The 25,244-nt window shown below is 39.3% G+C and overlaps 1 protein-coding gene across 4 annotated transcripts in view; it reads right to left on the reverse strand.

Moving 5' to 3' along the window:
* Positions 1–286: 286 nt before the first annotated feature.
* Positions 287–25,244, reverse strand: part of elfn1a (extracellular leucine-rich repeat and fibronectin type III domain containing 1a) — a 127,604-nt gene continuing 102,646 nt past the window's right edge. For 2 of the 4 annotated variants that reach the window (XM_079824374.1, XM_079824375.1), the window contains 2 exons: positions 15,716–15,845; positions 287–4,887 (listed from right to left, as the gene is read on the reverse strand). In XM_079824374.1, the coding sequence (XP_079680500.1) occupies positions 2,094–4,484 (2,391 nt within the window). In that variant the 5' untranslated portion in view covers positions 4,485–4,887; positions 15,716–15,845 and the 3' untranslated portion in view covers positions 287–2,093. The remainder of the gene's footprint in view (positions 4,888–15,715; positions 15,846–25,244) is intronic. The other 2 variants (XM_079824377.1, XM_079824376.1) reach the window with 1 other exon arrangement.

Genomic DNA, 25,244 nt, shown 5'->3' on the forward strand with positions numbered 1-25,244 from the left:
TACTTCAGGCCAGTGACAGACTTGTAATGTCTTTCGATGCTTTAGTTTGCCACAATAATATCATGTCTTTGCATTATCTTTATTTGAAGGGCTTTTCATAGCAAATATTGAAATATGATCAGCATTTCATATAATTCATTTGATTTTGATGTTTTCAAATTGATAAACAGACCGTGTGAATATGTATTATTCATGCATTCATTGGTGTGTGTGTGTGATTAATTTGTGAAGACAAATGTATGAGGGGAAACAGAGGACTCCAAAGAAAAGTTATCATGAGGATCTTGACAGTATGGGTGCACCCTTTCCTTTATTTCACAGTACTTTGTCTGAAAGCAGGTAACATATTTTTAAGAAATACAAAATAACACTCATTGTGCTCTTGTTTGTATCTGATGCTCTCCGTTCACAGATTTCCGAACATTTCTAAGTTGAATGAGATACAGGAGTGCTACACTATGCAATATAAAAACATGTAGGTTACTTGCTAGATTACCTATAAACCTGACAGCTCTTGAAATCTACTGAAATGTATTGTCTTTTTAAAAAAATTACAACAGATGAAGATTTTTCAAAAACATCAACATTAAAGAAAAAGAAAAAAAATACAGTTATACAGATAGTACCAGAAGTTTAAGGCATTGAAATAAAACAAAAAAGAAAGAAATTGGACAACCCAGTTACTTCCTGTACTCCTCTAAATAGCTGATGTACAACTCCAGTGGCAACAGTTCGGCTGGGTAATTTAGTATTTCTCACAAGTCTCACCTTCCGGATAAGCGCTGATCATCACAGGGTCCGTGCAGTGGCATTCAACATTTACAAAAACATTTTTACCTGCCAAACAGTAAGGAAGCCTAAAACAATACCTTTAGGTTTATAAACACTTTTGTTTCTGATTGATTAAATATTTTTGACAGAAATGACAAATGCATGAAACTGAAAAAAAGTATGAAGATAAAAACAACTCAGCATACAGCATGAAAAATGGGGATTATGTGGTTGTAAAAAATCAAAAAATTGCAAATAAATTACAGCTGAAAAGGCTGCTTTATGTATGTAATACATTCATCCATAGGGCTGTTGGCTCGAGATTGGTAGAAACATCTGCTGAAAAATGTGTGATGAGCTGCCACCCAAGCACTTTGGTTCACGATCAGATAACCCCTCACTACTATTAGGCATCGTAAGGTAAAAAGCAGAAGTGCATGTTTTGTGGAGCGATTTACTGGTAAACAAACCAAACATAACTACTGTGTGTGTATCAAAATGTTCTACGTTTCCATTGCTTTTCCTTTTCTTCCACTTTGACACTGCAGTCTTGTATGCAGATGTTTCACCTACACCATCCCAACCAAACTGATTCACTTTGTAGTTATGATACACAAATTTAACATCATATCAGCCTTTGTGTAATATTGTGCAGTCTGATCAGTGGCATGGATTAAAAAGAAAATTGGCAAAGCAGGGTAGCGTAAACTGTGGCCTAAAGGAAAATATGCCATTTCATTGACCAGTGCAATGTTTATCCATCAGGACGGTAAACATTCATTTAAGGACAGATAATATCACTGGAGCTAACTCCGAAATCCACGGTCTAAACCTGAATCATACACATCATAGTTTTTTTTCTCCATTTTTAACAGCAAACGTTGCAAATATAGAAACAGTATCTGTACATAGTTCAATTGTATTTAGAACAAACTCAAATATTGGGAGAAAAAAAGGTCCATAAATTACAGTGGTCCTGCAGAAGAAATACTAAGATTTCAGAAGATGTCTGTCACTGTTTCTTTTTAGTCTCACAGTACACAACAGCAAATCCACTGTCACAGGACTTGGCCATGCGGTAATCAAATACTAAAAATCCATTTCAACATATATATATTTTATATTTGCAATATATTCTCCTCTTGTTGCTTTAAGTAACATCTTTTAATTTTGGTACACAAACCTCTTTCCCTAAGTTGAAATTCACTGAAGTGTTTTATTTATCCATTAGAATGTGATTTCACAAGATTAAGGATTCATTCTGGTCCTGTTGTTTGTGGTCCATCGGAATTGAAAAAGACACAGACAAACACTTGAGTAGATTAAGATTTATGTTGGGCCGACACTCCCTTCCAGTAATCTAGAATGTCATGCAGGTCTTCATCCTTAGCAAACTGCACCTTTTTCCTCAGAGCGTGGCCCGCAGCCATATACTCCTCATCTTTGTGTCGCTTACGATGGAGTTTAAAGCGCTCCCAGATGCTGTGTGACGGTTTGCAGTAGTACTCGGGACTAGATGAGTAACTGAGATTGTGGTACTGGGGAGACAGCTGTGAGTAAGCCAAGTCTCTTGCCCGAGGCCGAGTAAGGGGCTCCAAGATGGAAGTTTTACGGCTGTCTGGACCTTCCAGCTCCTCAATTTGGTGGGCGTCAGGGTAGGAGTGCCGATGGTCATTATACTGACGGATCTTCTCCGCTTCTGCCCTTAGTATTGCAGCTGCGGGTGTGATGGTCAGGATAGTCTCCCCTGTGGGTGAAGTCTTCTCTATGTACTTCGACTCCGACTTGTATGAGCCCTCTGAACGGTAAGGCCTCGGGCTCCGCATTGGACCACCAGTGGCTGTACTTGGACGCTTTGGGGAGGCATCTGACCCGTGATGTCTTTGTAAAGAGTGGTGGTAGCTGTCCTTGTAGACAGGTGACAGGAAGCCAGACTTGCTCTGAGGCTGCTCTGAGATCAGCACCAACTGAGGTTCAGCTGTCGACACAGCACCAGATTTCACCCCTTGGAATGAGGTGGACTCTGATTTCAGAGCATCTATGCAATTGTTAATAATCTGGTTGACCTTGTCCACCTCCTTCGCGATTGTTGATATTTCGGCAACCGAACCTTGGCTGTTGCCAGGCATGGACATCTCACATTCCCTTCGATCTTGGTGCTCTCCTGTTCTCACTTCCATATAATTCCCTTTGGCCATTTTCGGAGTTTCGCTGATGTCCTGTAGTTTGTATTGCTCCATTTCACTGCCGGAGGGTAGATAGGGCATGCGGGACATGCTCTCCCCAGCCATCATTTGCTTTTGAGACATCCTGGATATTGTTCCGCCCTCCAGTTCACCACCATATTTAAGCTCAATTATGTTCTTCTTTAAACTACATGCCTTTTTGTGCTTTTCATCTTGTTGTCTCTTTTTTCGCAAGCAGTAATACACAACCCCTAAAACAATCACCATACTGAAAAGACATCCTAAGATAGTCATTATGTAGTGAGTGGCTGTTGGATTAATAGTTACTGGCTCTTTTCCATTCCTAAGCCCAGTGGACAGTGTCAGACAAGTATGATTGAAACGCAACGAGTTTCTTATGGAAGCCACACAGTAGGTATAATCAGTGTGGGGTTTCAGGTTTTTCAGTTCAATGTCCTCCTTCTGCCGCTTCAGATTCTGTATGTCAGTGAAGAAGCTGTTGTTGTACAGGACAAGGATGTACATCTTCTTGTAGGGGTAAGGGATCTGAACAGTGATTACTGCATTTGTGTTAGTCACTTGCTTGAGTTTCATGATTGGTTTCACATCTAAGTCTATGTACGTGGGACTGATGCTGATTTCATCCGGCTCACCTGAGGGACAGTCTTCCAGACCACATGGTGTTAAGTCCAGAGGGAAAGTGGTGGTCTCGGGAGGCACAGGGATGTACGAAGTCACGTAATCATCCATGCACACAGTGGACAGCATATGCAGAGCATTCCGGTGCGTGGGATTGTTCGGATCCTGGCTTAAGAGACTGTAGCCTGAGAATCCTATAGGAGTATCGCACACCATCCGTTCACTTGTCCTGTTGGGAAAGATCGAGAGCCACTTAACGAACCCCAAGATCTCACAGGAGCAGTTGAAAGGGTTGGTGTAGAGTTCACAGGTGGTCAGCTTAGTCAGGCTGGTAAAGGTGGACCCATCTAGCACCTGGATGCGGTTCATGGAAAGGTCAATGTTTTCTATGTTTGGGCACTCCCAAAAGGCATTGGGTGTCACAGTCTCAATCAGGTTGGCCTGGAGGTAGAGGTACTGCAGCTTGCCCAAACCCCTGAGAATCCCTTCAGTTAAGTTACGTAACTTATTGAAGCCCAACTGGAGAACCTGCAAATTGAACTGGGCTGAAAAAGCCCCGTCCTCAATGTAATTAATCTCATTCTTGGTCAGATTCAGGTATGTGAGGTTGGTAAAGCGGCTAAGGGCAGAGTAGTGGATGCTCTTGATCTTGTTCTCATTCAAACGAAGGTCCACTATGGTGCTGTTGATATGCTGAGGGATGGCCTCATAAGGTGGCTGGTTTTGGCTGCAAATGGCCAGCCATACAAAGCCCTTTTCGCCTTCTATGAGCCAGCAATCTCCCCTCACTCCACCTATGTGAGTCAGATAAATTATGGCCACAGACCAGAAGAAGGCACTCTTCACCATGCCTCCATTAAAAGCTCCTGATTCCCTCCTGGAAGCCATGAGCGATGCCAGTAGGTAGCAGCTTGGGGTAACACTTGAGTTTGAAGTAGGCTGGATGGAGCCTCACAGTATTTGAGCAGGGTAGTAAACCTTTTCCCTTTAGCCAAGGGACAAAGATGTTCAGTCTCTGGTCCAGATAATTTTCACATGAGTTGGGTGTTTCTGCACTGATATATCATCCCCTTATTAAACCCACTGACCATAGCTTATGCATTCACAGGTTAAGTCTCCAATGGAGAAGTTTTCACACTAGTGGAGTGCTAGAGCTGGGTCTTAGTGTTTCACCAATTCAAAATGGCCTGTGCTTATTTCCCCAGGGTAGAGCATTGTTGATGGCTTTCATCCTCTTGTCTTTTCTTCTCTTCCCCCATTTTAGTCTCATTTATGGGCCCAGAGGTACACCCTGGGTGAGAAAAAAATAAAAGGAAAGCATTGACTGACGCTCACAAACACTTTAAATTAGAAAAGCAATATTCGAAATACAGTTCAGCATGCGGCAGCAGTGAAGACATGTTTCATACTATACAAGAGTGTGCAACATAATACAGCTCAAAGGAATAATTCAAATCATCCTATTGTATTTATTTCCCTAACGTCTCACTCATATGTCTATGGACCTGTGGAAGGTAAAATAACTTTGTTAGCTGACCATCAATTTACTTTGCACACAATTTTCCTTCCCTTCAGTTCCTGTGACATACTGCTATATTGGAAACCATTGGCCAATTTCCCCCTGACAGATAAAAGAAAACAAAAGTGTCCCTTTTCTCCCTCCATTAACTCTGAGACCATCAAAATGCGCAGAACCAATATTTGGGGGATGCAACAAATCAATTTCACTTTGTCCTTAAAATGTTCAAGTGAAAACAACCAGTCGCTCTTGAGACTAGTTTATCAAATTCAAATGCATCCAAAGAGCAGTTTGCATCTAATGTTCAAAAATGTTCTACATTTGGGCAAAAATGCACATATTCGATTACTAACTACAAAACTATTTAATCATACAAAAAATCATAATACTGTGGGTGAGAGAAATTCTGTATTTCACAAGCTGCTTTGCCTCTTAAGTTTTCCCTGGCTTTTTCTTGGAGCTCATTTATTTTTAAATAAAAAATACTATGAAGACAGAAGGAAATCACATGGTAAAAATATTTATCTGAAAGACACTGCCCTCACAGAGAGAAGGTATGTTCCCCGGGGTGGCAGAGACAAGAGTGAGCTTCAGTTCACAGTCATCCCTGGCAGGCTTTGAAAACACATTGAGACAGCTGTAAGCAATGTTGTCTGTATCGTAAATCATTTTGTATTTTGTAAGTTAAGAATGGGAACTGGTTTGAAAGTAAAGGATTTACTTTCCACTGCACTCCTTCTCCATGGGCATAAAGGCGATCACTGTGTGTGAGCATGTGTGTGTGTGTGTGCGTGTATTTTCTAATAACCTGAGTGCTACGAATGATCCTTATTTCGCTTTACTGCTACAGTAAAAAACAATATATTGTCCTCTAACTAAAGACCACTTTGTCCTCTATTGGTATCACAGCAATGTCAAGTAATGTGCATGTTACCTACATTATCCATCTAATATGAATAAAACTATGTTATATTGTATTATATATGTGAGCTAAAAAAGAACAACAATGGGAGCACAAAATGAAAGTCCTTCATTATTGCACTCTGTCTCCTTAAAGCTGGTGAAAGCTCCTAAAAGCCTCTTCACTAGATGGAGGAATTATGAGCAAAGACTTGCACAATATTGAATTCTTTACAGTGGTTTCCACTGCACTAAAACTCATTCTAATTGTGCTGTCTGATTGACCCGCTGTAAGCCATAACTTCGGCAGCTTCTTGCCCTGTGGAAGCCACAATGACTGGAAGAGAGGGAGCACACTGATTTTACACAAGCCATATATTAGTGAATTATGCAAGAAGGGCATGCTTTCAGTGAAGAGGAAAGAAGCATAGATGGACACGATTCATAAACTCTCTATGGAAGGCAGTGGATCAGTGGATCAGTGGCTGGGATTTCACTGGGTTTTACCTGGGTTCCTCCCAAGTGATGTGTTAGATTGTTTATGTGTAAGATGGCTTTCTGGTGGAAACCACAAATTACGTGTCGTGAATCTGATGAAATCTATTTTAATCAGTGTCTTTCATTTGGATTCTAAGCATTTAGAGAGACCCAAAAGTCTGAGAACACGTTGAAAATATGGGTTTAAGGATTTAGGCCCCGATCAGACAGTACGCGTTTTTGCAGTGAGAGGCACCTGTTTTGAATAGTTTTCTGTTGGCAGTGAGCGTTATGTGCACTGTTTGTGCGCCCCGGGCGCCTCGCATTTGTCCAGGAGCGCTTTGAGCGCATGAAGTTGAAAAAAAAAATCAACTCTGAGCAGAAAAGGGCCCGAAGTCATCACGGTTTTTTCCCATTGTCCATGAGATGGCAAAACAGAATTCCATGCTCATTTTTCTGCTCATTTGAATTTTCACTGAAATTGTTATACTGATTATATTTGTATTTTTTCTTTGGTTATAAAAAGCAAAATAGAAAAATGTTCAGTCATTATCTTTTAGATCACTTTGAATCTACCACAACAGAAATCATATATTTTCTTTACGTGTGTGTGTGTGTGTGAGTGTGTGTGTGTGTGTGTGTGTGTGTTCATAAAGAAACAGGCTGCATGTGGTTATTTATAGAAATATGTGTGTACACATGACAAGTACACCCATATTTTCCCTTTGAGACTTCAGGCTTAGAAGATTCTCTGTGTCTGTCACTGAAAAATTACATTCATGACAAACAATAAAACACTGAAGCGATTTGTTTGTGAGAGATACTGCCAGTTCATTAGACTGAGAAAGCACATTTTCATAATATTAATTTACATATATAAAAATAAAAACAGAATAAAAACATAAACATTATGAAATGTAATGTTACATTTCTACAAGCGGTTGTATTGTAGCAGTTTAAATGCAAAACTTTCAGTCATTTGTAAAATATATTACTGTGGACTGTAGGTCGGTGAAAGGCCAATGTTCAATGACATGATAATACAAAAAAATATTCAATCAATCAATCAATCAATCAATCAATCAATCAATCAATCAATCAATCAATCAATCAATCAATCAATCAATCAATCAATCAATCAATCAATCAATCAATCAATCAATCAATCATTTAATCAATTTTTTTAAACAATTTTTTTAATCGATGATTTACTTGTCTGCCACGAAAATACAATACCTTTAATTAGTTTCATTTAAAGTCTTTTCTCAGCAAATACTGACATAGACAAATAATTAATCAGCAAGCTAATGTAAGTAATTTAATTTATTTTAATTTTTATTTTATTTTATTTTATTTTATTTATTTTATTTTATTTTATTTTATTTTATTTTATTTTATTTTATTTTATTTTATTTTATTATTTTATTTTATTTTATTTTATTTTATTTATTTATTTATTTATTTATTTATTTATTTATTTATTTATTTTATTTTATTTTATTTTATTTTATTTTATTTTATTTATTTATTTTATTTTATTTTATTTTATTTTATTTTATTTAATTTTATTTAATTTTATTTAATTTTATTTTATTTTATTTTATTTTATTTTATTTTATTTTATTTTATTTTATTTTATTTTATTTTATTTTATTTTATTTTATTTTATTTTATTTTATTTTATTTTATTTTATTTATTTTATTTTATTTTATTTTATTTTATTTTATTTTATTTTATTTTATTTTATTTTATTTTATTTTATTTTATTTTATTTTATTTATTTTATTTTATTTTATTTTATTTTATTTTATTTTTATTTTTTATTTTATTTTTTATTTATTTTATTTTATTTTATTGCTTGTGAGCTAATTTATGTCTCTGAACCCAAAAATCATATCCCTTTTCGGTTACACTTTATTTTAAGGTGTCATTGTTACAGTGTAATTATATATTTAAGTACTGAGTAATATTAATTAACAACATGTACTATAGAGTTTGGGTATAGGATTTGGGTTTGGTTGAGGATTAGTGGCGTGCAATTATGCTAATTTACTGTTATTACTATGGTAAGTACATGTAAAATATGTAACAAGGACACTTAAAGTGTAAAATGAAGTGTTACCCCAATTTCTTTTAATTGACATTTCCCTGCCACTAAACTGCCACACTGCAGTCAAATTAGACTGCTCATGTGATTAAAATTCAAAATTCTAGAATACTTTTGTGAGGAATTTCATGCAACCCCATTTACATTTTGGATTTTCCTGGTGTTCAAATTCTTAGCTGTGTGAAAGGCACCCAGGCCTCAGTTTGGGAGGGTGATGTAATTGGAAAATTTCAAAAAACATAAGCCTTCACCCACTGAGCTCCTATTATTTAGTGAAGCTCAGCACTTTTGCTCCGAGGTAAAAACATTTTTTAATAAATAAACACAAGAGTGTTCACGAGTGCCACGCACACACCTTGCCTGCTCACAGCCCATATTTTTTCTCTGGCGACTGTTAGGACAGTGACAGGACAGGCAGGTGATGGGCTGATAGACAGCTTCATCATGCCACACTGCTTTCTGGATGGTTTAATCCTCAGCCCGTGCCGCTGCCTGCTTTCAGCTGCCCTGTGCAAACAGATATCCTGCTGTCCAGAATGACAGCTGCTGACACGAGAGAGCCCTCAGTGTCACGGACAGGTGCAGAGGCATGATCCTCAGCAGGTGGATATATTGGTGAATGGAGATCCGAATGACGCCTTATGGTAATGGTGGCTACAGCACCAATCAACTGGATCCATCAATGACACTTGAAGGTCAGAGGTCATCTTCTTAGTCTGCTGACCTTTCTCTGTTTGATTTGTCTTTTTCAGACAGTAAAGACCAGACAGATGTGCACCAACTAACTTTTACCGTAGGATACATTGTTCTGTATTTAAAAAAAAACATTGCTCAATGGTTTTCTTGTATTACCCCAAAAATATACCTTTGCCCTGGTTTCCTGTGCAGCAAACTAGAGGTGTTTTATTTATTTATTTTTTCAAAAAATCTGTTTCAAATCTCAAAACAAATCGGACTCAAATCTGTTTAGGTAATCTGACGATCACAAAAACATAAAATCTGAAAATCTGCCACATTAATTTATAAACTTTCAGAGTCAGAAATCATTCTAAAATCTAAACAAACAGGTCATATTTCATCACTTTCACAATAATGACTGCAAACAGTTAATCCTAAAGTTTTGATTTGAAAAACATATTTATGTACAGTTCGATCAAAGCCTTCTGCCCCCTAATTGTTTTGTTGGCTCTGTGCCGACCAGTTGTGGATCACATGACTTCAGTTGCCCTTGTTCCATGCAAGGAACAATCCTGTCCACAAACTCTCCCAGTGCAGCTTCAATACATTAGTTTATAATAGTAAAGTGTAACGGGCAAATTTATTTTTGGAGTTACATAAAAGTGAGAAATAAAGTGAACCCAGAGGGCTATTCATTCACAAACATATTATAAACAAATTGCGGGCATCTGTGATGGTCTGAGTTCAAAATGTGGCACCCAGAGGCTTATAAAAACTATAAGCGAGTGCGACATGACTGTTTTTGCATTGTTAATGACAACACAAGCAACAAATGTGGCAACGAAGATATCCACACTTAGGTTTCTCACCCACATCATCTCAGCTCTTCAATGTAGAGCTTGTATAAACAGCAATGTAAGTTGAACAGTAGGTTAGGTCATGTACACTTGGTAAACAAAAGCCAAGTTTCCACTGTTGGGCCAAAAGCGAGAGCGCTAGAGCGTGCCAGGGCCAGTCGCATTTCCACTGTCACTTCCTGGGCTTGATCGGACATCCTTGTGGCTTCCCCGGGGCCAACGGCCAGGGGTTTTTGGCCCACCGAATACCTTGGTCCAAAGCGGGCCAACTGGGGCTTGAGGAATGGTCATGAACAAAGGCTTTTACCTGAGTCAGGAGAGGGTCAACACCAGGCATTATTCCAGGCTACCAGCTAACCTCAATATTTAAGCCATTTAAAACAAGCGAGTGTTTGAAATAACATCCGATTGTGATCCAATAGGAACTCTGCTCACCGTATGAGGAAGAAATATATTTCTGTCATGACAACTCTCGGAGAGATTATCATGGTAATGGACATATGGCAATGATAATGTATTTGGTCTCGCTTCTGCTGCTGCTGATGATTATTGCGGTTGTTTCTTCCCTCTGCCTTTGTGGATACCGGACTATACCCTTAAATAGGGCACTATTTGAGGTGACAGCCATTTGTAGTGGTATCTGTAACCGTAGTGGATGTAATTGAGTGTACTCATTTAATCCAACAATCCACTCCAATAACAAGTGTGCAACCGATGTACGCTCAACGGCTAGAGAATACCCATAATGCACTGTGAGAATCGCACCCCAAATGAATTATCCATCCATCCACCCACCAAACAAAATGCTGGTCCACAGCATACGGCATATTATCATACAGGTATAACTTTGTTTTTAATTGATTATTAAATTGTTTAATTAAGGTTTATACATAGTTTCCATGACAGTTTTAAACAGTGTTGGGCACGTTACTTAAAAAAAGTAATTAGTTATAGTTACTAGTTACTTCTTACAAATAGTAACTGAGTTAGTAACTGAGTTACATCATTATAAAAGTAACTAATTACCAGGGAAAGTAATTACTGCGTTACTTTTTTTTTTTCCCCAAATGTTCAAATATGTCAAATAACTTGGATGCCCCCAATATTAGATATGTTAAATGAATGAATTGGACACTAAATAGAATAAATTATTATTATAAAACACTGTACATTAATGTACACTATTGTAATGTTGCTGTGGGACAATGTGAGAGACACCTATCAAATTCAATACATTATTGTAAATATTATCAGTAGGCCTACTATAGTGTAAATATTGTGTAAATATTATCAGTACTATACTTTCCTTTGGTGGTGGAGCTCACGTTATCACCTGGGTTTTTAGCCACTAATTTTCTGGCATATGATGATGTGAGGCGCTTCAGAATCACTTGCCACCGGCGTGGAGAGACTCTTTCTTCCTGGGCATAAGTTGCACGTTACATAAATATTCTGACCTTTCACCTCAATGAGGGGAAAGTAGCGCTTATACTTCCAGTTTGCGAAAGCTACCTTTGAAGTCGTTGGACCATCGCTTAATGTGCATATGCGTGTGCGTCATAGGTGTGTGTGTGAACCATAGACCGTGAAATAAATAGGTGTAAACTCAACCTATCAACTTCAACCTTGTCTCCCACCCACCAATCATCATCAGTTATGTGTACCACCGCACCCACCCCCAACACGCATGGCTGGTGCGCGCGCACACACACACACACGTTACAGGTCCGACTGACAGAGAGCCTGTTCGGATGAAAACCGCTTCAGTGAACTCAATTATAGTAACGCGACTTACGCCACATTTTTTTTCCTCAGTAACGCTAACGGCGTTGTAACGGGAGAAACAGTAATTCGTTTGATTACTCGTTACTGAAAAAAAAAATTCCGTTAGTAACGCCGTTTATCTGTAACGCCGTTATTCCCATCAGTGGTTTTAAATGATTCCATTGACAAATTTCAAATGATTATTAAACAGCAAGCACGAACTATGCAAAAATCATCAGCCCTTCCTGCGCACTCAGTATCCAAATACACTCACTCATTTTCAATCACTCCTTTAAAGGGTTAGTTCACCCAAAAATTTAAATTCTGTCATTAATTACTTACCCTCATGTCATTCGACACCCGTAAGACCTCCGTTCATCTTCGGAACACAAATTAAGATATTTTAGTTGAAATCTGATGGCTCTGAAAGGCCTCCATTGGCACAATGCACGGTTCACTCTCAAGACCCTTAAAAGGTACTAAAGACGTCGTTACAAAGTCCATCTCACTACAGTGGTTCTAAAATAACTTTATGAATCGGCGAGAATAGTTTTTGTACGTTTTTGCATAACGCTTCGAAGCTTCATGAGGCCGTGTTTTGAAATCGTCACTATATAAGTCGTTATTTAGGGTTTTTTTGCACACAAAAACTATTCTCGCCGATTCATAAAGTTATTGTAGAACCACTGTAGTGAGATGGACTTTGTAACGACGTCTTTAGTACCTTTTAAGGGTCTTGAGAGTGTACCGTGCATTGTGCCAATGGAGGCCTTTCAGAGCCATCAGATTTCAACTAAAATATCTTAATTTGTGTTCCGAAGATGAACGGAGTCTTACGTGTTATAACTGTTTTCAGTCCATGAGCTTCTGTTGCTCTGGCTGAACGGATAACAGTGAGAAACAAATATTACATATTGTTCCCTTATACTTACAGGTACGTACTTTATAGTTACACAATAATAACTGTAAATTCATTTTACTTATGCAGTACTTTCCAGGCTGTAATATAAAGCGTTACCAAAAACCCATTGCCTAAGAACAGTGTGTTTGCATCAATTCATTTTTGATCGATTTCAGAACCACAGAGTCACAGAGTCAGAGCCAAAGTCACAGAGTAGCCAGTCTTAACGCTTGTTTTGTCTGGATCTGAATGAAGGCTAAGGGAGGGATTATATGGAAGTGTTATTCAGTGTCGGCTGGGTTTGCGTTTGGAATCAACTGTGGTTTACCAGCAATGCACATTTCTATCCTAAACTCAAACATTATGCCAAGCATTACTGCATCCCTTCCCACAAATTTGTGCCCTCTCATCGCTCTGTTCTACATGTTCATCCACACATATTAATGACTCTCACTCTGCATATGCCATTAGTGGCTGCTGGCAGGCAGGGTTACAAAAATTTACTTTGTTTTCAGGGGTGCCTGAGGAGGGCCACTGACAGCCATGTGTTGAGAGCTGCTTGGCTTCAGCTATTGGATGGATGTGAAATTGGTTGGACTGAAAAACCTGTCTGGATGTGGCCAGAGCCTCTCACATCAGTAATGGTGCTATGCGGTGACATGACCATAGTTTGGGTTGGAACAGTTTTTGATATGGATCCTGAGTGTCTCAGAACAGATGCCTCCCATACAAACAGGACGAATGGGGGACAGGGACTAAAATTCACTTACGGTCGTAAATGGATAGTTCAGCCAAAAATTAAACATTCACTCACCCTTGCGATGATATACTTTTTTTTTTTGCCATGGAGCAAAAACAGACAATTTTTGAAGAATGTTGTCAAAATATCTTCTTTTGGGTGAACTGTCCCTTTAAGTTTTTCACACAAAGCTATTGTGTGGCTTTAAAAAATGTGAAATATAGAGCAAAAAAATAATCTGGATAATTAATATATAAAAAACAATAAAACAATACAGGTATATGAATTCTGGATTACACTTTATTTTGATAACCCACTTCAGACATTCTTCTAACAATAAGTAACTTTGCAACTGCATGTCAACTAACTCGCATTAGACTATTAGTACAGTAGAAGAAAACGTTTTTGTTTTTTTCACTTTACTAAACTGATACAAAGAATGAAAAACATACTTCTCTCACTTTTAAATATTGCACTGATACAATACTCATAAGAACAACAGTTTATTTGGAATAGTATTGCTTATGAAATGCATCAAGCCAAATACAAACACATGGGGTAATCTCTCACTTAAAAGGTTTTTGGATTTGCGAATCTAAATTCCTACAATTTCCAAATGTCAAAAGCACAATCACCAAAACCATATTGTGTGCATCTTGCCAAATTGTATAAACTGCTTAGACTAGTCTTACAAGTTAGTCATCCGTTTTATTTTATTATTTTATTTTTTTAAAGACTGGTTCTAACTTTTTAAAGTCAGTTACATAAATAGGTAACAGTCTCATTTGAATTGGAAAAGTAAGTCTGATCCCTTCTTGTCTTGCTACTAGTTAGTTTAATTAGTTCCTAAGATACAGTCTTAACATAGTGGCTAAGTTTATGTAACTGTGCATTGGGCATTATAAGTGGAAAGAATAAGTTTGCAAACCCTTTGAAAATATCTGAATATCTGTATTGATTACTCATAAAATGTATCCTGGTCTTAATTTTACAAACAATTATACAAATATGTAACACACAAACACATATTTAGCAATGCTTTTGTAGCATTTTTTTTCCAGCTTTGTACGTCTCTGTAATGTATTTATATCCTAAGAAATCATATGATCATTTTGGGATGGAGGCATGATTAGAGTAACTACCTGTCCCGCATTTACGTCTTAAATGGGAGCTTTGTCCTACATTCCGCAAGACGTAAGCATTGTCCTGCATTTCAATAATGTATTTTTCCCCCCTGAAATTACAATACCACACTAAGAAATATAATACTAAGAATGAAATTGCTGTTTAAAAATCCATTTGCACTGCTGTCATAATACACCGAGAGCAAGAAAATTACATTGTATCACTCAAACCTGGGCAAACTGCGTCACAGAGCCGGTCACAATTAACTAAGCTTTTTAGGGATTTATTTAAAACGATTTCATCCAAAGTGATGGTAAATAGGCCTTCTGGCTAATGTAAATCAATATTTACATAGAATAATAGTAGTAAATGTATCTCTCACACACACGTGTCCCACATTGTCCCGCAAAATCACATCTAGTGTCCTGCAACAGAGCAAACTAGGTGGTCACCCTCTGTGTGAATTACACTAACCAATCATATTTGTATTTAAACATATTTGTGAGTAACCAGGATTTGTAAGCTTGTATTTAAAAGGCAGGACACCTATGCTCCACACGTACAATGTTAATGATCACTCAATGTCTTCAACAAAAGTGTTGAAAGTACAACTTTTTTTGTGTTACTAGTTAAGTCAGATTGTGTCTAATTGTGACTTTAATAAAATCAGACCACAATTTATGAGTAATCATTAGAGAAATGTAGACGTTTTCAAAGGGTCCACTGGAAGTCAGACTCATGAGTCCAGTCGGACTAATTACCACCAAAATACAACACTGGATAAAGAGCATGATCATCATCAACATCATTGCTCACACATCCATCCTCCTCCTCTTTATCATCATCATTATTTTTATCATTACCATTTTTAAACTGTAATTTGGGATATCTAGGAAAAAATAGACTAGTGGAGGGCTCACTCAGGAATACTGGGATGATTTTAAAGCAATACAGTTCCTCCGCAGCTTAGTCTCCAACTGAGCATGAAAAGAGAACAGAGAGGCAAATTGTATCGGCACTTTCCTCTATTCTTTACAAAAACTTTACCTACCGAACTCAAATGTCCATGAAATGAATATGAGAAATCCATCAGTGGAAAATGTGAAGTGGGATGACTGATGGCTTTAATGGGTATAAGAAAACGGACTCCATCCTGCGGTCCATTCTCCCAAGTCTGTGACCTTTAAAGCAATAGAATGGCAAAGGTCAAAAGCTTGCATAACCTCAGCCAGCAGGATACGGAGGCCTTTAGTCCTCTAGGTAAGTTCTTGGTAAACCAATAGAGACTGGGCTCATTAATATAACATAGACATGCTGTTTGTCCAGCCTGACTCACTCCAGTTAAACTGATTGTACAGCAAAGTGTCGGCATACATTACAGATGAGCCACATAACTTGTTAAAGTCAACACTGAAGTGTGTTTGCAATGGACAAAAAAAAAAAAAAAAACAGTTCTGCATAAGCCATCATTTATATTCACATTTTGTTACTCATGTTTGTGCTTGCATTTGGCCCCAAGCTCCTTAAAAACATACTGAATCTCATGCAAATATTAATATAAAATGATTCCATTAACAACATGGGGCATGTGTTGTTGAGGAAGCCTGTACTCCATGCTTAAATGTGCTACATAAACAAATGGTAATAGTGTCTGCAGGGACCCGTCTTAGCTCTGCTTTCTCCTCTGTCCATTCCTCATTAATAACCTGAATCTCCATGGTCCAGAGGAGGCCATGTGTGCTATAGGCCAGAACAGTCAGGGTCTTCAAGCCAGACGGAGCCTCCTTTGGGAGTGCACAGCTGCTCCCTGGTCTGGGTGACATTTCGCATTGGCGAGCATACAGAGCAGTGATGGCTTTTTCTGTTGTTCCCTGTGCACAACCTAATGAGACGGTGGTAGATAAAGGTTTTTACCACACATTAAGCAGTTGTGAAATCGTCCTTGTTCTGGCCATTTAAGATGGCTTAGTATAATTTCATTAAAAAAAAAGAAAAAAAAAGAAAAAAAAAGAGAGACTTCTTTAATATCTCAGTTGTTTCCTCTAGACTACGCTCAATAAAAGGGAAGGACTTTAGAGTAAGGTCATCAATCAAGTCAGAGATTTCAATATGAAACATTTCTCTGTTTTTGATTTGCACTACCATTATGTTTTTGAAAGAAGTTTCTTGTGCTCACCAAGGCCCCATTATTTATTATATTATACATTATTACTACATTTACAATATATTTATTTTCCTGTTTTAATACATTTTGAAATATAATTTATTCCTGTGATGTGATCATTACTCCTTAAGTCTTCAGTGTCACACGTCTTCAGTGTCACATGATCCTTCAGAATCATTCTAATATGATGATTTTTATCAATGTTTTAAATAGTTACATAATATTTATGTGGAAACTGGTACGTGTTTTTTTTTTTCAGGATTCTTTGGTGCATAGATAGTTCAAAGGAATAGCATTTATTTGAATTAAAAATAAAAAAAAAACATTATAAATGTCTTTACTGTCACTTTTGGTCAATTTAATCAGTCCTTGCTGAATAAAATATTAATTTCTTAAAAAATAGTTATATTTTTCCTTGTATATGTGAAGACTTTTAAATCTTAATTTTTCGTTTCATGGCTGAATGGTAAATAAGAGCTCTAGAGAGACTGGTGAAGAAATTTCTGAATTTTAATTTATTTATGATTTCTGATTTATTAATAATTTCTTATTTTTAATCGAAATGTTCTTAATTATTAATGAAAAACCTTGGTCACATGCATTACGAAAAATATTTCAGTTCATATTGAAATCTCTGACTAGATTGCAGACTGAGAAGTTTGATACAATATTTATGGAACAAAGTAAACAATAACTATTCTTTTTTGTGACCTTCATAAATCTCCACAGAGTTTCTCAATCTAAATATGATATTGTTGTAATGATGGCAGATTTTAAGTCAACTGTTGCCATGTACAAACACGTCATTTTTATAGGGTAAAATCTCAGGAACAATCTTATTTGTTTATACATTTATTTTTCCTATAAGGAATCTTTGGAGAAACACCTGATCAATGTTCCATAATGATTTGTAAATGTTCTAGATCTGCATTAACTTTAATTCAAGGCAGTATTGTAGAATGCTATGTGTGTAGTGATGACTGCTGGTGGAAATCCTGTTAGACTGATCATGTACACCTATTCTGCTGTGATCTTCGGTAGTCTTGAGGGTTCAACATCACTCTGAGCAAAGTGCAATTGGTTGGACGTTCACGCTTCATGGGGGACACAGATACACTGACTACTGTAACTATCTCAGTTCCCAAGAACTGTCAGAACTTTTAACCATAGCAGGGTTGGGAAAAAGTTACAATTTAAAAGGGTCATGAAATGTCAAAATGTCTTTTATATTTGCAAATACATTATACGAGGTTATACCTCATAGCTAACGCCCTAGTTTGAATTATGAGTTTTTGTTGTCAGCCCTTCTGAAATGCCATGATCTGAAATCGCCCCATTCGTGACATCACAGTTTTCCTTCTTTTCCTGAAAAAGCATTACTTGCATTTCTGAAAGATGTAACGCCCCTTGAAATGAAACGTTTGAGACAAGGAAATGAAGATGAGGATGGATATTGATAATTTCTACAAATATTTAAACTTTTTTTGATGCAAAAAATAAAAATAATTAAAAGCTAACCTCCAGAAGCCTAAGCCATGACCCTGTTACTGTTTCTTCCTTGGACCACTTTTGATAGATACTGACCACTGCAGACCGGGAACACCCCACAAGAGCTGCAGTTTTGGAGATGCTGACCCAGTCGACTAGCTATCACAATTTGGCCTTTTTCAAACTCGCACAAATCCTTACGCTTGCACATTTTCCCTGCTTCTAACACATCAACTTTGAGGACAAAATGTTTACTTGCTGCCTAATATATCCCACCGCGCTGTGATGAAGAGATAATCAGTGTTACTCACCCTCATATATATATATATATATATATATATATATATATATATATATATATATATATATATATATATATATATATATATATATACAGCTCTATATTGTGTTTGCTACATCACATTTTTTAACAACTTTGACATCCACAGTTCCTCCCTGTTGTTTCACCCCTCTCTCTCCACCCTCCATTTATTCAGGTACCCCTTTTCCTCCTTTTCATTTCCCTCATATTTCCAGAAGGCTGTCTCTCTATGGCATTTTCCCACTGCTTATTTGAAGTCATTTCGAATTCATATGTGTGTCACAGGACAACATAAAAGTGTTGCACAGAAGGGGCTCAGAGGTGCTGAAACAATTCAGTTGTAATGAAGCCAGCTCTCGTGGGAGAGGAGGACATTCGTGCACATCGAAACCTTGAATTATTTTTGAGTGAGAGAGAATTATGAGGAGGCAGGAGTCGTGCTTCATTTGTATCAGACGGTATTAGCATTGTAAGTTAATTACCAAAGAAGAACTGGCTGGAATTGAGTGTCAATGGTCTTGCCCCATGTGAAGGGAGCTGGACTTTTTCTTATAACTGCGGCGATGCAATTTCAAGTCCGGCTTTCAGGTTCGTCCCAAACACCTCAGTCAAGAGCACAGACAGCCTTGGGGCTCCGCACACTAATTATCTTTATCTGACGTTACCTTGCTGATAAGTGAGTGGCATTGTGACGATTCAGGGTACTTTGGATTCATTTGTTTGTGGGACAAAGCCTATTATTTCCTCATGCCCACTGGCGTCGCCTGCAAATATAAACTGAAGGTGACACAGATGAACGTATGACTCTCTTACATATGACCTTGTGATTTCTGGCAATTTCAGTTTCTTTTACAGGTTCTGAATATTTAGATATGCTGTATTTAATAGGGATTTTTCTGGGAGCGCATTAGTGGACACTCAAGGACATATTGTGTATTTTTAAGTGTAGGTTTTAAGTGTGGTTTAAGTGTCAAAAAGTTTAAAGAAAATATAATTATTATTATTATTTAATTGCAAATATTCAATGTAACACATGACTGTATGGCATGTTGGGAAATAATATTTTTAAACCAAGATTCAGGGGGTCATGAACTGAGAAATCTAATTTTCTTTGAGCTTTTGACACAGGGGATCATACTATAACAATATCCTGTAAGTTTCAGAACTGAAAACTTCCTTGTTAGTCCAACAGCTTTTATTGTTACCAAGCCCAGATGACAACTCATTGTGGAATAGAAAGGTGAAAGACCTCCTCTGCAGAAGAAGATCAACATCTACATCAGCATTGCAATTTTGGCCCCACCCACTGGTGTGTTAGTTAGATGACGAGGAGAGAAGAGGATGGACTACAAATAACACTACCTTCTAAAGTATCCTAGATGCTAGGAATGTGGTTATTTTATTTATTTTTTAACAATGTGATTGTCTCAGTTGGGCATTATTTATTTGTATGTGGTACATTTCACTATGGATTCTTTGGAAAAAGAAGTCACAATTTCGGCATGGACTGTGCAAACAGACTTAAGGACTCGACAGTAATGCGACAGCATGTAAGTAACTCTTAATTCTAATGCCTGATCTGTGACCAGTGATTTCTGATATGTAATGATTGATGTACAGTCAGATGTTCTTTGTCTATGTGTCAGTAAATTAAACCAGTGACTAAACGGTTAACTTCACATTGTGTCAAGTCAAGTCAAGTCAACTTTATTTATATAGCGCTTTTAACAATGTAGATTGTTTCAAAGCAGCTTTACAGTGTTAAACAGGAAAATAATGCAGCATAATTTTATTCAGCTGTATAGCCATTCTGGAAAAATTTCAAGTATCATACAGTGACAGTGTGGGCTTTAGATCAATAATTTGATCAGTAATTTAGTTTAAATGGTTAATTTAGTTTATTATTTAGATGTATTTCGATGTTTAGTTGAAAAATTTTGTGTCCCCAACTGAGCACGCCAAGCCAGAGGCAACAGTGGCAAGGAAACCAAAACCCCATCAGGTGACCTAATGGAGAAAAATAAACCTTGGGAGAAACCAGGCTCAGTCGGGGTGCCAGTTCTCCTCTGGCCAATTAACAAACAGCGTATTATTATTATTATTCTGGCAGTTTTACAGCTCGGAGGTCATAATAGATCAGAATATTCGAGGGACCGGGGGCAACATGCTGGAGACGGGTTTATTGAGGATGATGTTGATTAAATAATTATTAAAGTGCAATATTCGAATGATCGGAGGCAACAGGCCGGAGACGGGTCTATTGTGTCTCTTAGTAGGATGAAAATAATCTGTTATTTAATCTGATTAAATTATATATTGAAAATGATCAAAGAATGCTCCCTTTACAATCGCTGGAGCTGTCAATCAAACAGCACAAGTTTATCAGTGATAGAGTTCTGGACAGTGTTGGGAGTAACGCGTTACAAAAGTAATGCATTACAGTAACATATTACTTTTTACTGCTGTAATGCAGTAGTGTAAGGCATTACAAATCAGTAATATTTTACTCAGTACATGTTCAGTAACGCTCGCGTTACAACACACTTTTAGCCCAAAATGTAATTGTTCAAAAAAAAAAAAAAAGGCCAGTCTTACGGCTGGTAAGAGAGCGCGCACGTGAGGGCGGGAAGATTCACTGTGCCCGATACTGATCCAGAAATTATGGCCAAGCTTTTCCGGGCCGCCGAGAGAGTTGGGCTCGTGTGGAACCCTCCACCATGTCCCGAACCCTCAAGGTTGGACGATTGGTTTCTCGGGGTGGCCCGTGCTGGTTCTCAGCACCCCACCCTGGTTCCTTTCTTCCCGGAGGTGCACAAGGAGCTCACTAGGTTGTGGACGGCACCTTTTACTGCCCAAAACCGGCCCAATGGATCCTCTTCCCTCACCACCCTCGATGGCGGACCTGCAAAGGGATACAAGCAGGTTCCTCCCATGGAACTTCCAAACTGCTATGCAACTGTGCCCTAACTCCACATCCAGGGGAACCCGTGTCTCCCCTTCCGGGCCTGTAGTTACTCATCCGATCTGATCGGAAAGGCCTACCAGGCTTGTGGAGAGGCAGGCTCCGCCTTACACACTATGGCGTTGTTGCAGGTTCATCAGGCCCAGGCACTGAAGAACCTGCACGAGAGTGGTCATGATCCCGCAGTCCTCCAAGGACTGAGAACCGCAAAGGACCTTGCGCTTCGTGCGACGAAGGTTACGGCACGGGCCGTGGGTCGTGCGATGTCCACTATGGTGGTCCAGGAACGCCATCTCTGGCTGTATCTGGCAGACATGAGGGAGACCGACAAGATCGGAATCCTTAACTCCCCCGTCTCCCAGACCGGCCTCTTTGGCGACGCAGTCCAGAACTTCGCCCAGCAGTTCTTGGCCGCACAGAAGCAGACTGAGGCCATCAGTCACATCCTGCCACGGCGGTCAGCTGCTGTCTCCACCCCGCCGCCGGCAGCACCTCAGTCTGCTCGTCGCCGAGGGCGGCCGCCTGCGAGAAGACCCCCGAAGATGTTCGATCGCGTCTGTGCTATCCTTCCTGCAACAGGGGTTGGAGCGTAGGCTGTCGCCCTCCACCCTCAAGGTTTACGTTGCTGCAATATCCGCATATCACGACCATGTAGAAGGTAAGACGGTTGGGAAGCACGACCTGTCGCCAGGTTCCTTAGGGGGGCGAGGCGGTTAAATCCTCCTCGCCCCCCCTCCAAACCCTCTTGGGATCTTGCTCTGGTGCTCCGAGCACTTCAGAATGCCCCATTTGAGCCTTTACAGTCAGTGGAGCTAAAATTTCTATCTATGAAGACTTTGCTGTTGGCTGCATTGGCCTCCATCAAGAGGGTTCGGTCGACGAATCGTGCCTCGAGTTTGGGCCGGGTGATACCCACGTGGTACTGAGACCACGGCCTAGCTATGTGCCCAAGGTTCCTACCACTCCCTTCAGGGACCAGGTGGTGAACCTGCAAGCGCTGCCCCCGGAGGAGGCAGACCCAGCCCTAGCTTTGCTCTGTCCCGTCTGCGCTCTGCGTATTTACGTGGATAGAACTCAAAGCTTCAGAACCTCAGATCAGTTCTTTGTCTGTCACGGAGGCCAGCAAAAAGGCTGTCTCCAAGCAGAGGATGGCCCACTGGATAGTGGAGGCCATCACCTTGGCTTACCAAGCACAAGGTGTGCCCTGTCCGCTCAGGGTGCGAGCACACTCTACTAGAAGTGTTGCATCCTCCTGGGCGCTGGCAAGTGGCGCCTCGCTGTCAGACATCTGTAGAGCTGCGGGCTGGGCGACACCCAACACGTTCGCTAGATTCTATAGCCTACGTGTAGAGCCGGTCTCCTCCTGTGTTCTCACCTCAAACGGGTAGAAGCACTGAGTGGCCCCGGCTCTTGTCGGCTTGCTGCGCTCCGGCACTCTTATTCTCCAGAAGCAAACTCTGTGAGTCTTCCATCACCTTCGGTGCCGGACGTGGCGGAACGTTTGGCATCAGGTCCCTTTCCTGATCCCCTTGCCCTTGCTGGTCGCTCCTACGGGAAGCCCATGTCTTTCCCTTGGGAGAGCTTTCCCGTCAGTGGGACTGAGCCCCCTCCTCCGTTGCGGGCTACGGCTCAGCATTGTACTCCACATAACTCCTTCAGGGTACGATGTGGGCTCCGCAGCGTTCCCTTCTCTATGGCACACTTTCCCAGTGTTATCCAATAATCACTGAGCGGGTCATGCGGAACAGCAGTGATGGACTTCCCGGTGTGAGCCCCGTCTCATCAGGTGAGAGAGCTCAGGCGGGCACTGGATGGGGGCAGAGGCCATGGAGCTTTGGTAGGGATTTCTATTCATCGGTACTCCGACGTGGCATCGAGTGTGACTGTCTGAATGGGAACGTCTCGGTTACGTATGTAACCCTCATTCCCTGAAGGAGGGAACAGAGACGCCACGCCCCGTCGCCATGTCCTCTGTACCCTGCTGGGGTGCCTGTCTACCTACTCGGCTCCTCAGCAAAAGGCTGATTTGATGCAATCACCTGTGTCTCATGTATACCCGCACGGCGTGGCATGAGCGCCTTGTGCAATCATTGCATGCCAATGTGCATTGGCTCATTTAGTTACACTCGAAGTAGATTCCTATTCGTCGGTACTCCGATGTGGCGTCTCCGTTCCCTCCTTCAGGGAACGAGGGTTACATACGTAACCGAGACGTTCTGGACACACACCAAAACTCCCAATATAATCGACTAATTTTTGCACTGTTAGTTATGATGAAAGCATTTGTGACCATACAGAAATCGAGTTGCAATGACAAGATCACTGCATTTATGCGCTCAACACGTCTGTAATCAGCTACAATGTTCATCTCTGAAACCTTTCATACCATGATCTGAATATAATGCCATAGATGTAAATATATTGCTATAATCAACACTTTCCACGATTAGTAAACATTGCCAGCTGTAATAGTCAAAACGTGCTAAACATTTTGAGTTCCACATTTAATACTAGCTATTTCATATACAAAGATTTCAAATCAAAGGGGGCTAAAATCAGGGTAGAAAATTCTGTAAATTCTGACCCTAAAACCATACTAACATTATAAGTGCACCACAGGAAACATCATAAAACAATTAAGCAATGTAGTATGACCCCCTTAAGTGACAGAACTAAACTATATTTTTATTAATGTACAATACAGGCTTAACAAGCTATGTCATGAAACCTTGAGGAAAACCTTTCATGACATATAGGTGCTGTATAATTGCAATTGTTTATTCAAAGGCTAAACATGCACTTTTAAAATTAAAATGGGAATAGCCGAATGCTGTAGAAGTTTGTCCTCCAGACAATTGGCCTAAGTAAACTGAAGAAAACCTCAAGGGTTTAATTTAGAGGGAAGGAGGAATATTTGAATATTGAATTAATGAAATACACAATTTTACAGTTTACTGCTACAATGGATGGACCAGTGAAGAGGGAGGGAAAAATGGGACCAGAAAATGAGATGCCATCCAGTTCAAGACTGTTTAAAGGTGAAGCATGTCATTTTGTTAACATACTGTACTTTCTTCTTTTCCACTATAAGTGAATCAAAGGGCCGGATTTACTAAACAGGGCAAATTAGCGTGAGGGCGCAATTCTAAAAAAGCACAGATGGAAGTGGAAAATTCTGCACGTGATCTACTGACAACATGCAAATTAAAGAACACAGACGCATCCGGATCATTTCCATAATGATCAACGCAATCTACCAGTTAGAGTCTGGTTTAAGACATTAAGCTTTTTTGGGGTGGTAAATAATGGTGCAAACATCAGTAAATTGACATGGGCAAACCTTAGTCAATCAAATTACGTGATTAATTTAAATACTCTCTTCCCATAAATTTGCGTCTGAAAGGGAAACCCCTACAAATGCATATGCAACAAGCTCAGCCGCCAAAATAACTGTGCCCACGCCTTTTCAGCACAAATTTTTCACCGTATGTCTTTAGTAAATCCTGACAGTAGTTTTTTAATGCTAAAAGAGGGTTTTGCCCTGGTGTGCAAAAACCAGTGGCTCTATCAAAACATTGCTCTGTTTGTGTGACCATCTCGATCAGCCCAGCAAAAACATCTGCTCAACCACTGGCATCTGATTT

Source organism: Gobio gobio (assembly GCF_949357685.1).
Source record: "Gobio gobio genome assembly, chromosome: 1".
Lineage (NCBI taxonomy): Eukaryota > Metazoa > Chordata > Actinopteri > Cypriniformes > Gobionidae > Gobio > Gobio gobio.